The sequence below is a fragment of the Leptosomus discolor genome, chromosome 17, assembly GCF_034619465.1.
Source record: "Leptosomus discolor isolate bLepDis1 chromosome 17, bLepDis1.hap2, whole genome shotgun sequence".
NCBI classification, from domain to species: domain Eukaryota; kingdom Metazoa; phylum Chordata; class Aves; order Leptosomiformes; family Leptosomidae; genus Leptosomus; species Leptosomus discolor.
In genome coordinates, this window is record NC_141407.1 from 8,198,337 (window position 1) to 8,213,568 (window position 15,232).

At 38.0% G+C, this 15,232-nt stretch overlaps 1 protein-coding gene across 1 annotated transcript in view; it reads right to left on the bottom strand.

The window, feature by feature from the left end:
- The window catches only part of ZMYND8 (zinc finger MYND-type containing 8), a 59,333-nt gene extending 44,821 nt beyond the window's left edge, over window positions 1-14,512 (bottom strand). The window contains exons 1-2 of the mRNA XM_086474911.1: window positions 14,461-14,512; window positions 4,517-4,587 (exon numbers count right to left, since the gene is read on the bottom strand). Of these exons, the coding sequence (XP_086331037.1) occupies window positions 4,517-4,587; window positions 14,461-14,474 (85 nt within the window). The 5' untranslated portion in view covers window positions 14,475-14,512. The remainder of the gene's footprint in view (window positions 1-4,516; window positions 4,588-14,460) is intronic.
- Window positions 14,513-15,232: the final 720 nt, after the last annotated feature.

Genomic DNA, 15,232 nt, shown 5'->3' on the forward strand with positions numbered 1-15,232 from the left:
GTGTGTAATAGTAGGGTTAAATCAGTTCATGATTCAGGCAAAAACTAATACTGCAAAAAATGATCGATTTTCTGCTACATCAGCTGCTTGATACAGCTTACTATGCAACAGCATAAGCACCAGGGCCAGCCTAAGGAGAAGTGTAGAAAAATGCAACTGAAGATGAACATGGAGGGCTGCATAGCTCTGACCACAGCTATAGACTCACATATCACATTATAAAGCGTAGGCAAGAAGTTTCAGCTATGGTTTTAAGCTCTAGATTCATTACAACCTAACCCTATCTAAATGCTTGCTTACAAATACTTCCTGCACCCAACTGGTATATCCCTGCCCTCTCTTTTACACCAATTCTGGCAGCCTACCAAGCCATTTCAGCACGCTAAGCTAGTAGAAAACTATTCATGTTTTATGGTTCAGTTAGTTTCCTGCAAGCTTCGGAATGGAAGGAAATAGATAAAAGTGCTGCATCGAGCAGTTTGACCAGCTGAAACCATCACCTTAAACCAATCCAGATTAAACAATGCATGTTTCATTTTAGCTTAAACCGAACTGAAATTGATTTCTAGCAATTAAAATTTAAATGCTTACACCAAAACAAAAGTTCACAAAGAGATCTGCATGAGGCTAATTGGTTTTATAGCAATTTAATTTATTTTCCTACAACTTTCTTTAGACATGGCCTCACACAAGCTGTACCAACTGCAGCTGAGTGAGTTAGATTACAAACTAGCACGTATTAGCTTCTCCAGGACAAGTCTAAAGTTATACAATACCACTGTGATTCAACTCCCCCACAGGCTTCTCAGACCGTCAAAAAACCCAAACAAACCAAGAAGAGCTGTATGTTTCCCTTAAGGGTTTCTCTATATAGGGTCAACTTCCTCATCTACATCCTTTCTAAAACACACAAAGCAAAATTCTGAACAAGATTAATGTTACCTTGCCAAGTGCAAGGTCCTGCACCTGGGCTGGGGCAATCCTTGTAATCAATACAAGCTGGGGGATGATGTGATAGAGAGCAGCCTTGCCAGAAGGACTTGGGGGTACTGCTGGATGGAAAACTGGATATGAGCCAACAATGCACGCTTGCAGCCCAGAAGGCCAATCGCATCCTGGGCTGTATCACGAGAACGATGGCCAGCAGATCAAGAGAGGTGATTCTCCCCCTCTACTCTGCACTGGTGAGACCTCACCTGCAGTGCTACATCCAGCTCTGGAGCCCTCAATACAAGAAGGACATGGACCTGTTGGAGCAGGTCCAGAGAAGGCCACAAACATTATCAGGGGGCTGGAGCACCTCCCCTGTGAGGACAGGCTGAAAGAGTTGGGGTTGTTCAGCCTGGAGAAGAGAAGGCTCCGGGGAGACCTTATTGAGGCCTACCAGTACCTGAGGGGGCCTACAGGAAAGGTGGGGAGGGACTGTTTACAAGGACACATAGCAATAGGACAAGGAACAATGGTTTTAAACTACAAACAGGTAGATTTAGATTGGATATTAGGAAGAAGTTCTTTACCATAAGGGTGGTAAAGCACTGGAACAGTTTGCCCAGAGAGAGGGTGGAGGTCCCATCACTGGAGACAATTCAAGATCAGGCTTGATGGGGCTCTGGGCAACCTGATCTGGCTAAAGATGTTCCTGCTCACTGCAGGGGGGTTGGACTAGATGACCTCTGGGGGTCCTTTCCAGCCCAATGCATTCTATGATTCTATTCTATGATTCTATACAAGAGGAAACATTTTTACCACTGTCTCACCAGTTTAGAACCCTGCTGTACTTTTCTGCCTTACACAGAATATAACAACAGTTTTAAAGTTCCGGTTTGTGACTCCTCTGCTGCAGAAACACTGCACTGAACAGAGAAACTTGTCTCAACCCAGATAACATTAGTCCAGAAAGATTCATTTTTATCAGGCCTATAATATGGCCAGCTCTTCGCAAATGACATTTATGATCCTTTTACTTTCTATGCAAAACTACATATTAAACTATTACAAAGTCCTACCACTAATTCATAGATTAGGTTGGGAACAAAGAAAGATGGCTTACAGGCAAGTCTCAAGATTTCTTTAAAACCCACATCACTTCTTCACTGAAAAAAAAATTATATATATCTGTAAGGGCTTGGGGTGGGTAGCTGTTACTTTTGCCCTTAGAACAGTGGTGGCATGGGTTGTTTCAACACACATTTCAAACTCAACGAACCAATTAAAGCAAATCAGTATCTAGTTAAATAAATAACAGTTCTATTATTATTATCCAGTTAATTCAACCTCTGTTCATCTTTATCTTTACTATGATGATATACAAAGACCATTCAGGTCACTCTCACTGGTCTTTAAAACACTAAGAGTCCTACTCTCTACAGACCAGTGGCTTCCACACAATGACAGCTTGGGCCAGTCTAAACTACCACTGCAGTGATCCCATCTTTGTCTTCCAAACCACTTTCCTTTCAATCACTATCAGAGCTTGCCTATGAGTTAGTCCAGGGAGTTGTAGCAACAGTAAACTCACTCAGTATAAAAACATGAGTCTTTTTCTGTGAGGTTAACTCCCTTTGAATTGACAAATTTGAATTGATCAGAGCCCACAAAGCCAGGGGAGCTGCAAAATCACACAGCTGGGAAGGCTGGGAGATGAAAGACCGACCCTTTCAATAACCAGGAGGTATTAAATCAGCTCACTGTCCTGGGAAACTTCATTTTAACCCTAAAAAAAAAAAAGTTAAAAGTTTCCTATGGGCTTAATTCATTGAAACGGTAAAGCTTGATGTCAGACCAGCCCTAGAACTAACATAAGGGAACTGCAACTTTTTGTGTGGACCATGTACCTGTTTCCGGGCCAAGTAAAGCAACAGAATTAAAATGCAGACATCTACAGAAATAGGTAACAGACTCATAAATGACTTTTAGACATCGTGTATGTCAGAGTGACATAAGTAATAGTTTGCCTCACTTGACACATGTGAAATTACTTTAGTACTAATATGTGGGCCAAAGCCTTTCTAAGGAGAAACGAAGGTGAGCTAAATGCATCTAATAACCCCTCTTGTTTCTTATATCAAGTTCTCATACTCGCCGAACTCTTTCACAAACTGTTCACTACAACAGTAGAAAAATGTTCAGTTTTAAGTTGGTTAGAGAGTTCAAGTGACTGCCATCCAGCAAGCACCATGAAGGAAGTGAGCAGTGGAAGTACAAAGATGGGAGCTTATCCCATTCAACAGCAATCACTAAAGCAAGAAAAAAAAGAGTTTACTTTCTGCTCGCTTAGAAAACTGAAATACAGAGATAAGTAAACATGGAAAGCAGTTCAGTGACAAAGACTGACATGCAAAGACCAGAAGCAGAGAAGGGAGAAAAGGACAGGAAGGAGCAAAAGGAACAAGTGAATCTCTTCTGAGCTGTCAGATCATATGTACTACCTCATCTAACCGTACCATGAGAACTGAAACAAGAAATTTACTGTCTGTCAGTACAAACAAAACCTAACTGCAATTTTATAACCATGTTATAAAAGATAACAATGTTATCTACCCAAGCTACACTAAAAACCAAAGGAATGCAGATGATCTGTGCCACGCTTTCAAGACAGTTAAATCCTCACATTCAGAGTTAACTAGACTTACGACCCCAGTAGCAGAAATGTGAAGTGGGTATGTGCCAGAATTTAAAAACAATGGTAGCAACTATTGAAAGCCATTTCTGTAAATGGCAGCAAGTAAACTGAGCTGCAAAATCAGCTGCAAGTACAAAAGGAGATGGACAGGCAGCTGGCAGTCAACGACAATGAACTGGAGTAAACAATGACGTGCAAGTATCTGATTGAAGGGCATTTCTGTCCCCCCCCTCCAAATGACAGTGGGAATATTTACACTGATATAGGTGCTTACATATTTGGCTTTCTTTGTCGTGAGAGATAACATCATTTGCCTGTAGTAACTAAATCATAGGGAAAACTCCAGAAACTAGAAGGACAGAAATCCTTAGTCACCTGCAATTCCACCACCAAGTTTAACTCATGTCAGGAATGGATAGGTAAATGTCCATGAAATACATACTGCTCCAGTGACCATTTTTTGTGGAAACAGAAATGTTGCTGTTCTTTATTCTTAGGAAAATTAGGACCCGTTACTGTAGAAAATACTACCTTATTATTATTACTACTACTACTATTTTCTCCTACACTGCAAATCTAAAAGTTCTTAAAGGAAGCCATGATAAATGAGATGATACAAGAGACTGACTTTTTTTTCCACAATTTAATCTTATAAATCTTCATAAACCAGAAATAACAAGGGGTGGAGGGCAGGGGGTGGGAAGTTTGACATACAATGAAAACCAAGCAAAAATTAAAATACGTGATAGCATACAATAGTCATTGAAAAAAATACAATTGAGTCTTGAGTCTTCCCTCAAGAGCAACTTCATGGTAGATTACACAGTTTCATTATCCTGATTAACAAATATTTGTATGTTGTAGAACATCAATGAAGTGTTCCTTCTTACTCACCTTTGGATCGAGTGGAGATATCCATCCCCTCCACCACCTCCTGCTCTGCCTTTATTTCCTCTTCAGCCAAGCTGCAGGATTCAAAAAGGTGAATTAGAATAGTTATAGATTGTATTATTCCCATGTCTAACTTCACGTATAGAAGTTCAACATAACACTGTCAAATACAACTACATTAAAATTTCTGATGAAAGGAAAGGTCTGCTGTTTGCCAGAGTATACATTGACCAAAACATGTAGAGAAACAATCCAGGTACACATCTATGCTGCATATTACGAATTACAAAGGTAACATTTTCATGCTAATGATAGTCTTGTAACAGGCACTGAAGATTATGTCACTGTATGTATAAAGTTCATGTGACATATAAACAGGAATTCTGTCCTTGTAGCTCCCTAATCTAAGGCCTCTTACTGTGTGGACAGATGCCTGCTAACATTTAAACACTCCCCAGCATCAGCGAGCAGATTAGCTGAAGTAACAGACTTAACACAGAACAACTTGCAAAATCAGAAGGTAAAATGCAATTTTAAAAACTATTAAATAAATAATCCCTAGGATTTTGAAACAAGACTATATAACAGAAAACTGAACATTTATAATTTATTGGCAATACAATTCCACCAACTATTAACTATAACAAAGAGTAAACGGAACAGAGTTGTTACTATTATTCAACTATTCAATCTTACATAGACCATTTTAGTTTACTCCAGGCAGGATTAAATGATTAAGTAGATGACAAACTATATCTGACTTGCTGATATTCCACATTCTTACAGTGATGCTATTCAAGAAAATAACTCAATGAATTTGGCTAGTTAAGTCAGTTTGGGGAAGGAAGGTGGAAAGTAGATGAAAAAAGAACTAGAATGAACATTGAGTTACACACCAGTTTTGGAGATCCGACTATCATAGATGAAAGATAAAAGAAAACAAATTATATTGAAGCAAGCCCAAATTCAAAACAATAGACAAATGAGGTTATGGTGCCTGCAGCAGGTATCACTGTTGTCCATTAATATCACCAGAACACAACAGCCAAGTGGGATGTAATCTTTTCCTCTGTAGTGACAATTTACTGTCTAGTCTGTTAAACTAAGTTGTTGCTGATACCAGTTTACACTGATATGGCAGACCGTGAACTACTGTTTCTACGGAGTTGACTGAGATTCCATTCAGCCGTCCCAGCTCTAGGGACAGCTATTTCTACTGGAGAGGCCAAGAGTACAGCTAGAGACCTTTGCTTTAGCTGCTGTGGTTGAATCTCCCAGAGACAGCTAATGAGAGCTCGGAAGTAACACTAAGGACTTGGTTACATTTATATCAGAGAAACTCTTCAGCCTGACAAACAGTTTATATTAGCGGGAGTTTTGTTACTGGTATAAGTTAAAACAGCTTGCTAAACAATGTAAAACCTACCAGCAGAAGGACTTCTTAAGTCTAGCATTTGCCAAAACTACTTTTAATCAACTACCAGCTACTGGGGGGTTGGGTTGCAATTCTTTTCACACTTCTAAACAGGACAGCTGTGTCAGCAAAAATTTTAAATACAAATTAACCAAGCTCAATGTATGGAAGACCCAAAGCTGAAAAGATCCATAAACCTCAGAAATCATTTGCTCTACTTGTCATTTGTATATAGCAATAATTTACAAGTTAAGCTCTTTAAAGTCATTAAACACTGAAGAGAAATTGTATTCTACCACCATCCAGTCACCCAGCTCATGGACTATGCTGTTAATTGCAGTAGCAGGGAAAGGTACACATGTGACCAGAATTATGGTAAATGTGTAGGCACAGTTGACCACAGCACAGTACTTCTCAGATTTATTTTGCATGGGTGGATTAAATGCACAACATAGTTGACCGTACTACAATGCTCAGCAATTTACTATGCATGGGCAGATCAATTATACTGCACATTTGTTACACCCTTTCCCAGAGGGCCTCCAGCAAAGAGGAGCTGGCAGTGTGCTGCAGACACCAAAACATTTCATGCACCACTTGCCTCTGCCCATTCTCTTCCCTAAGCAATGGGAAGGGATGGGCTCACAGGATGGGTTCATTGTTCTCTTCCAATGTTGCATTGTTTTTTTCTTCCCCTCCCCCCCTTACAAAATCCTATTTCAATATCACCAAACTGTAACAAAACCCGTATTTTTAAAACATCATATATATATATGATTATAATGCACACAGGCAAATATGTAATAATACACATTAGTTCTGTCAAGAGTGAAGTAATTCGGCAGTGCACATTACTTGGTTTTAAAATATAGATCCAGTTTCAGCCACAGACTAGGACATACAAGTCTTTACGAGACTCAGCTGGAAGTGTTATGATCATTTTACACAGGTTGCTACCAAAAGGAATGGTTTCCCCAATCCCTAACTTCATGTTCCAGAAATCATGCTCATTTTAACTAAATCAGTTCTGAATCAGATCTAGCTCACTGTGCAGCTGGATGTGCAGAAAAGAGGAAATGGGAGTGTACCACATGCGGGGAAGGGGGGAAAAACGGTAATATCCTTTTAGCAGCAGCTCTCATTTAAGTTACATTAAAGTGATTATAATATTCCAGACTCAACCAAATCTATCAGATGCATTTTGTTCAAATCAGAACTCCTCAGGGGAACATGATACAACAAGACACAGCAGCTGCTACAAGTCAGTACTCAAAGACACAGAGTTGTGCATGAACCCTGGCTCAGAAATGGGTCTGACAGGTCAATACAGCAGCACAGTAGCAGGAACTGTTCCCACATCCCTGCCCAAAGTAGCAGGGGAAGTTACAGGGCTGACTGAAGGTGCCCTGAACCTGTGGGCCCACTCCAAGCACTGCAGGAGTGTTACAGGTCAGGACTCCTACATATTAGTTACAGCATGTGAGGTTTCTTCAGCTCTAAATCTGTCTCACCTCATCTAATGAGCTTAATTTAGGAAATGCAGCCAGTTTCCTCCATCACCTTTTTGAGTGTTCTTTCAACAGAACTATGGAGATAAGAAAAACACTTTTCATAAGCAGTTCAAAGATGAACAAAGTATCTTGACGTGACACATCTCTGATATATAGCATAAAAGATGTCTGAAGACTGTTTTCCCAAAGATTTGAAGTATAAATGAACAGTCCAAAATGCAAGCACCACTTGACACAAAGGTTCTTCATTTTTGTTAGCAATGGAGGTGCATAATATCCTATACACACATATGCACACTGTGTGTCACCCACAACTAAAACAAAATTCAGCAATTACCTACCAGATAGGAAAACTGAGCCTTAGAGGAACAGATTGCAGCTCCATATTCTCTACTATAATTAACCTCACTCAATATTTTAAGGGCACAAACATTTAAGTATGTAAGAAAATCACTGAGACTGTTCTGAAAAAAAATCAAAATGTTGGGGGGAACAGTTAAATAAGCTTATTAGACATAGCTATAAAAAAAATTCACAGCTCTTCAGAAGAATCTCCCATTGTTTTATTTGCTGTAATGTATTATGACTTGCACAACATGACATTGTTTGAATGGTGGCAGTGATGATTGTAGTGGTAATCTTTAAGACTCAAGTTTGTAAATACATGCTAGCAATTCACAGCAAGTTTACAGTAACTTTTCTAAAGCTAACAGATCTTTTCACCTTTGCACCTTGCATCAATACAGGCAACATTCTGAAAATGCTTCATAAAGCACAACTTCCAAATGCAGAAGTTTCATTAGCAAAAGATTTCAAATTAAATAATTCAAGAAAGACAGGTCCTTAATGACGTGTACCTTACTATCATCCACAACAAAATAAAAAGAAAATTGAAGCCAGCAGCAAAATAATCATAAGCAAGCACCTAGTTCTATGGAAACAATAACTGTGTGATCAAGCAGACTATTCTAGAGAGTTTTATTTTGAGAATTCATTTTTGCAGGGCTGAGAGCTGTTGTTTCAGATAGCATGCATTACTGTCATGCATGTGTACTATGAATGTGATGCTCTGAGGTGCAGATCAGAAATGATACCGGTATATTCTCAATTAAGTACCTAGGCGAACACAATAAATACCTTATGTCATTCTGAAAGCTACTCTTATCTCCTCATTAAGATGAACAAACACAGAGGAATGTATTTTAAGAACACAACTGAAATTTAAGCTTTGCCAGTTTCACTGTCAATTGACTAGCACACCAATTAATCATTTAAAACTTCCCTACTTGTATTGACAAAACTTAAAAAAAAAAAAGGAGAGAGAGAGAGAGAGAAGAAATTGGTTTTTAAGATGTTAAACTAATTTGTTTCATACAAATTATTTTAACATGTCTGAATGATGGGAGAATGGGTGGAGGTTATTCCTTTGGGGATAGTTGTGGACAGAAAGAAAAAAAAATGAGGATTGCAAGCATACAAGATTTATTGATACTTAGGTAAAAATGCAAAAAGAACTTAGCTGTCTATTTTTTAAATATGTTCTCTAGTAAACTGAAGAGAGGGTGGGTTTTTTTTAAATATGAAATTCAGTTTTTCAAATTTCAGACCAGTAAATAAAATACTGACTTTTCTGTTTAGGAAAATCATTCCTGTAGTAGCAGCAGTGCTTACCTGAAAAAAATGTACATATACAAAAATATTTAAAAGCTGCTCTAACCTTTATTAACTACAAAGAGCAATTAAAAGTTGCAGATGAACTACTGCACCTTGACATTTAACCAAGAAAAACTGATAGATATGGAAAACCACTCGAAACAGCTAATGCCCACATACACAATCTAGATTTACATTAGGGAATAAACACATTGATTTAAAAATCAAGAACCATATATTTATGGAATTCATTTTTCCTTTTAATTAATAGAAAACAAAACAAACAAACAAAAAAACCCTGATTTAAGACTATAAGCACTAAAACTGAATCAAATCCTTAAGAGAATTCCTGCCTCTCCTATATCACATTTGTTGAGTAGCAATTCTAAATAATGATTTCAAAAAACTGCATTCAATAAAAATTTGAAAAAAATATTTGCATGCCATTGCTGAATAAATAGCAGCTTTGTATAAGCACTCACCTATAACAGTCTCTTACTCATCGGTAGCTATGCTATTTATGCAGGATTCTTAAAATGGCGTCTGACAGCACTGCACTGCCTCATTCCTGTACTGTAGCTAAAATGGTAGCAGTTTATTCAATAACAGTATCTCTTGTTTAAACAGCAGTGCTATATTCGAAGCAAGCACCTAAATACCAGAAATGGTAAAGTATGACAAAAGGACATCTGACATCCAAATGTTTAACTAAAAATGCACAAGATAGGGAGTTTTGTGGTCACAGGTTACTAAGGAAATCACTCAATTTTAGATTCCCTCTCCAGTTTGAACACCTCATATTTTACGTTTCCTTTTGCAGAGTTCGCTGCAAAATGCCCAATTTGTATTAAACAATTAACATACACAAAACACTTGTTCAGATATCTACATACAGCAATATTTAAGCTAGTTACCTCTGATAACAAGCAAGGTAAATATATATACATTTAATTTAAAGAACATTTATGTTCTTTCTAAAACCTTATTCTTATTCAGTGTGCATTCAAAACAGGTCCACAAAAGAGAAAAATCAGGTGAAGGAGGCAGATCCTTGATGTCATACCATCTTCTTTAAGACTATGAACTATAAAGCTGAGGCCCAAGCAAGGCAACAAGAATAGCTATAGATTTCAGATGCTAAAAAAATAATTTGAGAACGGTCATGTTTGAAAGCAAAGGCTTATACTGGCTAAATTAAGGATGTTAATTAACATCCTGCTACGGCACGGTTTTAATCTCACGGTGTGAAGCAGATGCTGTGACAACTGGCAATAAAGGGTTAACATAAGAATGGCATACAACTTCTATCAAATAAATAAAACTCCATTCCTACGTAGCTATTTCTAAATTAGACTTTAACCCATGAATTCAAGACATGTTTATTAATAAATAAATTCACATTCTACATATAATTTAAAGGGCCAAACTTGATGGCCTACTACAACAGCTTTCAGTCTCTGGTTTGCAGACCTCTCAAAGCCAGTGTACAACTACTAAGGGGTTTGCAGACAATAAGTAAGTAAATCAAACCTAGTCTAACAGGCTCACATTCACTATAACAGGATTCACGTGCTCATGGGAAAAATATTAAGGACCCACAAATAATACAATTTGAAAAATTACATACATTCTACATGGACAAAGGTTATGCTCAACTTCCAAGATATTTAGGAGATTCAAATTAACATCCTGAATTCCAGACAGAGAAGAGGAGAGCCTTTACTAAGATTTATCACCCTTTAACCAATTATGCTGGAGTGGCACCATTACTATGTAAAGCTGACCATGACCTATCACTTTTCAGCTACTGGATCCACATGGCCAATGCACTTGAAAACAAAGCATAAAGGAAAAAAAAAAAAAGGGGGGGGGGGACGGACACACGACCAACAAGCTGAAGTGACATCACAAAATGGAAGACAGCTCAGGAAGACGAGCCAATTGAAGTTTGTGGACACTGATATAAAAGGGCGAAGTTTGTAATGTAATCTACCTATTTATGATTTTTGAGCATGAAGCTCCTTTTATTACATGCTTCCTTAGCAACAATGTAGGTTTTCCCCTACATTTCAATACTCCTGCCTGATGTGAGTGTGGAGGGAATGTCAGATTTGGAATGGTTTATACTTTGCATTTTATTTCATTCCCAGTATGTTAAGTTTAAAAAAATCACTTGGTTTTTCCCTTGCACTATTTCACTTCCAACTCAAACAGTTTGCCTGCAAAGAATGTGAGAGCGATGTAGCTTTTAAAAAGCTACTGTTTTCATCATAATTTATAATCCAGATCACTCCTTTGTTTTACCCCCACTGCATTCTTTGTCCAGCTAATTGCAAAAGTAACTGGATGTTGGCACTAAATAATAATGGCTAATCATATTCATCCTGGGCAATTCAAGTTACTCTTTAGTAGCCAGAAAACTTAAAGTGCAATTATACGATTAACTGCTAGTTACATTAGAATAATGGCCATTCGCTACAAGCTGAATAAACCTCAGCTATGTTGCTTCATACAGGTCCTGTCTAATTGTGATATTAACAAGATTCAGTCCTATTAAAATCTTGGGTAGAAAGAATACGTGCTTTTTCCCTGTGTCTATCACTTAAACAAACCCCACATTCCATCTGCCCCGAACAGTAGAAAAAACAGCACAGAGTGCTTCTCATTATGCAATCTATGAAAGTGAGTGATAACATCATACCTTGACAAAGCACCAAAAATATATGAAATTCTTCAGCTTGGCTGAATTTGCTTTACTTAGATGGAACAAAGATGGTAGAAATTTCCAGAAGGCCTTTCTCAGTCTTGCCACTGCAATTGTCAATCTTTAACCTACCCTCTGCTTCTATTGGCTCAAGTAGTCCATGGAGCAGTGCGATTGGGCTGATCTGTAAAACAACCCTGCTGTCTCTACCTTGCCTCAGACATCTTGCTGCAATGCAGACATTTATTTTTTGTGAACTATAAAGGAATTATATTTGAGTGATTAAAAATAGTGAACTTTAACAGACTCACGATGCTATGTTTCATTACATGCACAAGGGCAGTTTATACAAATATGCTTCACTGTCAGCAGTATGTCTGGAGGTGCAGATTTGAAACAGATCCTAGTTTAACAAAACCTGTGGGAGCCATTTTAATACAAGCTTTCTGATTGCAGATCACTTACTCCTGCTTCCTCATATTAAACAAATATTATGTTGTGCACTATTTAAGACTGAAAGTAAACTGTTAATGTGTATAAACTACTGCTACGAAAATTATGTCCAAATGTAATTTCTGTTTTTAGCAACTGAAGAACAGAAACCAGAATAACTTCTTAGCTGTGTTAGCACTTTTACATATGCTGAAAAACGCATTAAAATTGTATACAAAAGTGCTATCACATGAAACTTGGTGATACAACCCAGCAGTGTTTCAAGTTACAAACAAACTGAACTAGACATTCCCACAATCTAATCGGGGGGTGGGGGGGTGGCGGGCTATTAAGCCAAGTGAGACCTTCAAAGTAAGATACTCATATTGGCTAACAAGTAACCAGAGGTAAATTGCCATGTTACATGGCAACCTTCTATAAAAGTTAGCAAGTAACTGCCTCGGTGCAGTCATTTGCAAAGCTAGCTTAGCTCTAAGTCCTTTCCTAAAATCATGAGTGCGGACTGTTAAAACAGGTGCAAAAATTATATTAAAAGCACAAAAAAGCATCCTTCCTTTGCTTTTGTAACAATACTGGTGATCACTGAAAAACAGCTTGTTAAAACAAGCATGCAAGCACTACAATTAAAATCTTAATAAGGGGGACACAATGTTCTAAATTGGTTATAAACCCAGCAAGTTTGTCTGAGATTATACTTTGTATAGTATCAGAAGCATATGCTCATTAAGGATTATTTACTTTACTTCATAAGGTCACTTCACTGCTGAGTACTAGCACTTTCATCACACCTCAAAAGCCTAAGGAACAACAAAAATGCACTGTACCCTACAAACATGGTAATTAATCATCTATGAACAAACACCAAGCAGAATATTTTTCACTGGCCTGAGGTAAACAGGAAGTATAAGCTTCAAACTTTAGAGGCAAATTATCAAAAAAAAAAAATAGTGCATTCAGATTGGAACAGTTTACATGTAGAAGTCCCTTAAAATGGACGCTAAGCAAATCTCATTTTTTATATGACTACCACTAGCATTACTTCATCTACTGGACTAACTGACCCAGTAAAAACAAAATGTTTGGAAAACTATTAAAAATGTTCAGAGAGTAGCATGCTGCTTACTTACCAACTGTTCAAGCACCCATCTCATTTTTCCAGTTAAGAAGATACAACAGGCTGGCAGATTTGGAAATTGATCAAAAAGGAATTTCTTGAAATAATTACGTAGCATTAAACCAAAAGTTTAAAAAAAAAAAAAAAAAAAGGAAAAAACCAAGAACGAACAACATGTACTACTGTCATGAACCACACATGATTTTATATCCTCTGGACTCCACAACACAGAACTGTGGCTGACACAGTGCAAAACAAAAAGGCACAGATAAAAGGTACATTAGTTTATTTGAACTATGTAAAACAAGAAAGCTAACAGTTCAAAAACATTTTCCATAAAGAATCAGATTTGTAAACAGATGTACTGCTGCATTTATTGAGCAGCAACCCATTTCCAAAATCTGCAGCATAAAAACTCCCTTTTAAATGAACAAAATATTAACCATACATTGTCCCTCAGAGAGAGAAACACGTTGTATTAATTACTCCTACAAGAAAAAAGGTTCAATAATTATTTTCATTTAAGATAAACTGCATAAAAAACATGATGCAACAGCACACCACCACCTAGGCCCAATATCTACAATCTGCCATTAGCACTTTTTGCTGATGTCTAGGTTTTTAAAAATCCCATATTTTCTCGGAGAGAAGTTATCTTAGCTATTCCATTCACTGTTTAGAAAGGTAAACTTGCCTGTTCTTCTGTCTGCCATTATCCCTGCTTGACTCCCTGTAGGGCAGTTAAATGCATCTGCTCCCTAGCTTCCATTTTCTCTTCAGCAGGCATGTGACACAACAGACAATAGTGCTGGCAAACTGCTCAGAGAGAGAAAGCTTCTTTGGAATACCAGGATCTTGATAAACTCTAAGAACACCATCCTCCTGTGAAGAAGTAGGTATGCCAAGGTTTTGCCAGTCTGCAAAATAAAGCTGTGGCTAATGGCTACTAACCATGTGACCCAAGAAAGCAAATTTAAACAGTTCCAACTTAATAAAGTGCTGTGGTGTGAGTTTTGCACAACAAATCACAGAGAATCACACTCTCAACCCACAACTCATAGGTCTTAGAGAAAAAAAAATGTAAAAAGTAAGGCTTACCTCTGTGGATGCATTGTTAACACAGTGTTATGTCAATACTTATAAAACATGGAGGACAGGCTCTCAGTACTCAGGCAGAAAGGGCTTGGCACTTCAGCTTGATGATCTGTCTTCCTAATAAAAGCTAATCCCGGATTGGCTGCTCTGGTAAATCTGAATGTAAAGCTTCAGGGGATTGGCTGAAACACTTCCTGAGCGATTATCTTTGTGCAGCTCTGGCAAGCAGGAGCCATCCTGTGCGTAGAGAAGACAGGCTAAGCTAGGCCCGTTTCAGCAGAAGAAACTCGGAAAGAAACCCCAAATGTGCGCTCCCCCTGGGAAACACGCAGATTTTCAAGCAGAGGGAAGTGATCGCAACCTGGCTGCCTGAGCAAATGTGTCTCCACAGGCCATGACTGAAGGCACTTGGATATTTTAAACCTGAGGGAGGAAGAGTGCACCCAGGTCACAAAAGCTGTTCTTTATAAACAAAAAGCTAAATTCACTTTGCTGCTGTTCTGCAGTGTGTTGCACGGAGAAAGCAAGGCCACAGAAAGAGAGCAAAACATACCGAAAGTGTACATGCACAGGAGGGACTGAAATTAATCACTGAGAATTCTCCCTTTCCAGAATGTAAATATATTAACACCTACCGTAGCAACCCCATACCGACAGTGTGATTTCTTTAGATAACTGATAAGCCGAGCCTTAAATAGGAAAAACTTCATGTCTCGTTTCCACAAAAACTGTTATACGATTGAAACTGCATTATCACAGAGGGTTGCTGCCATTC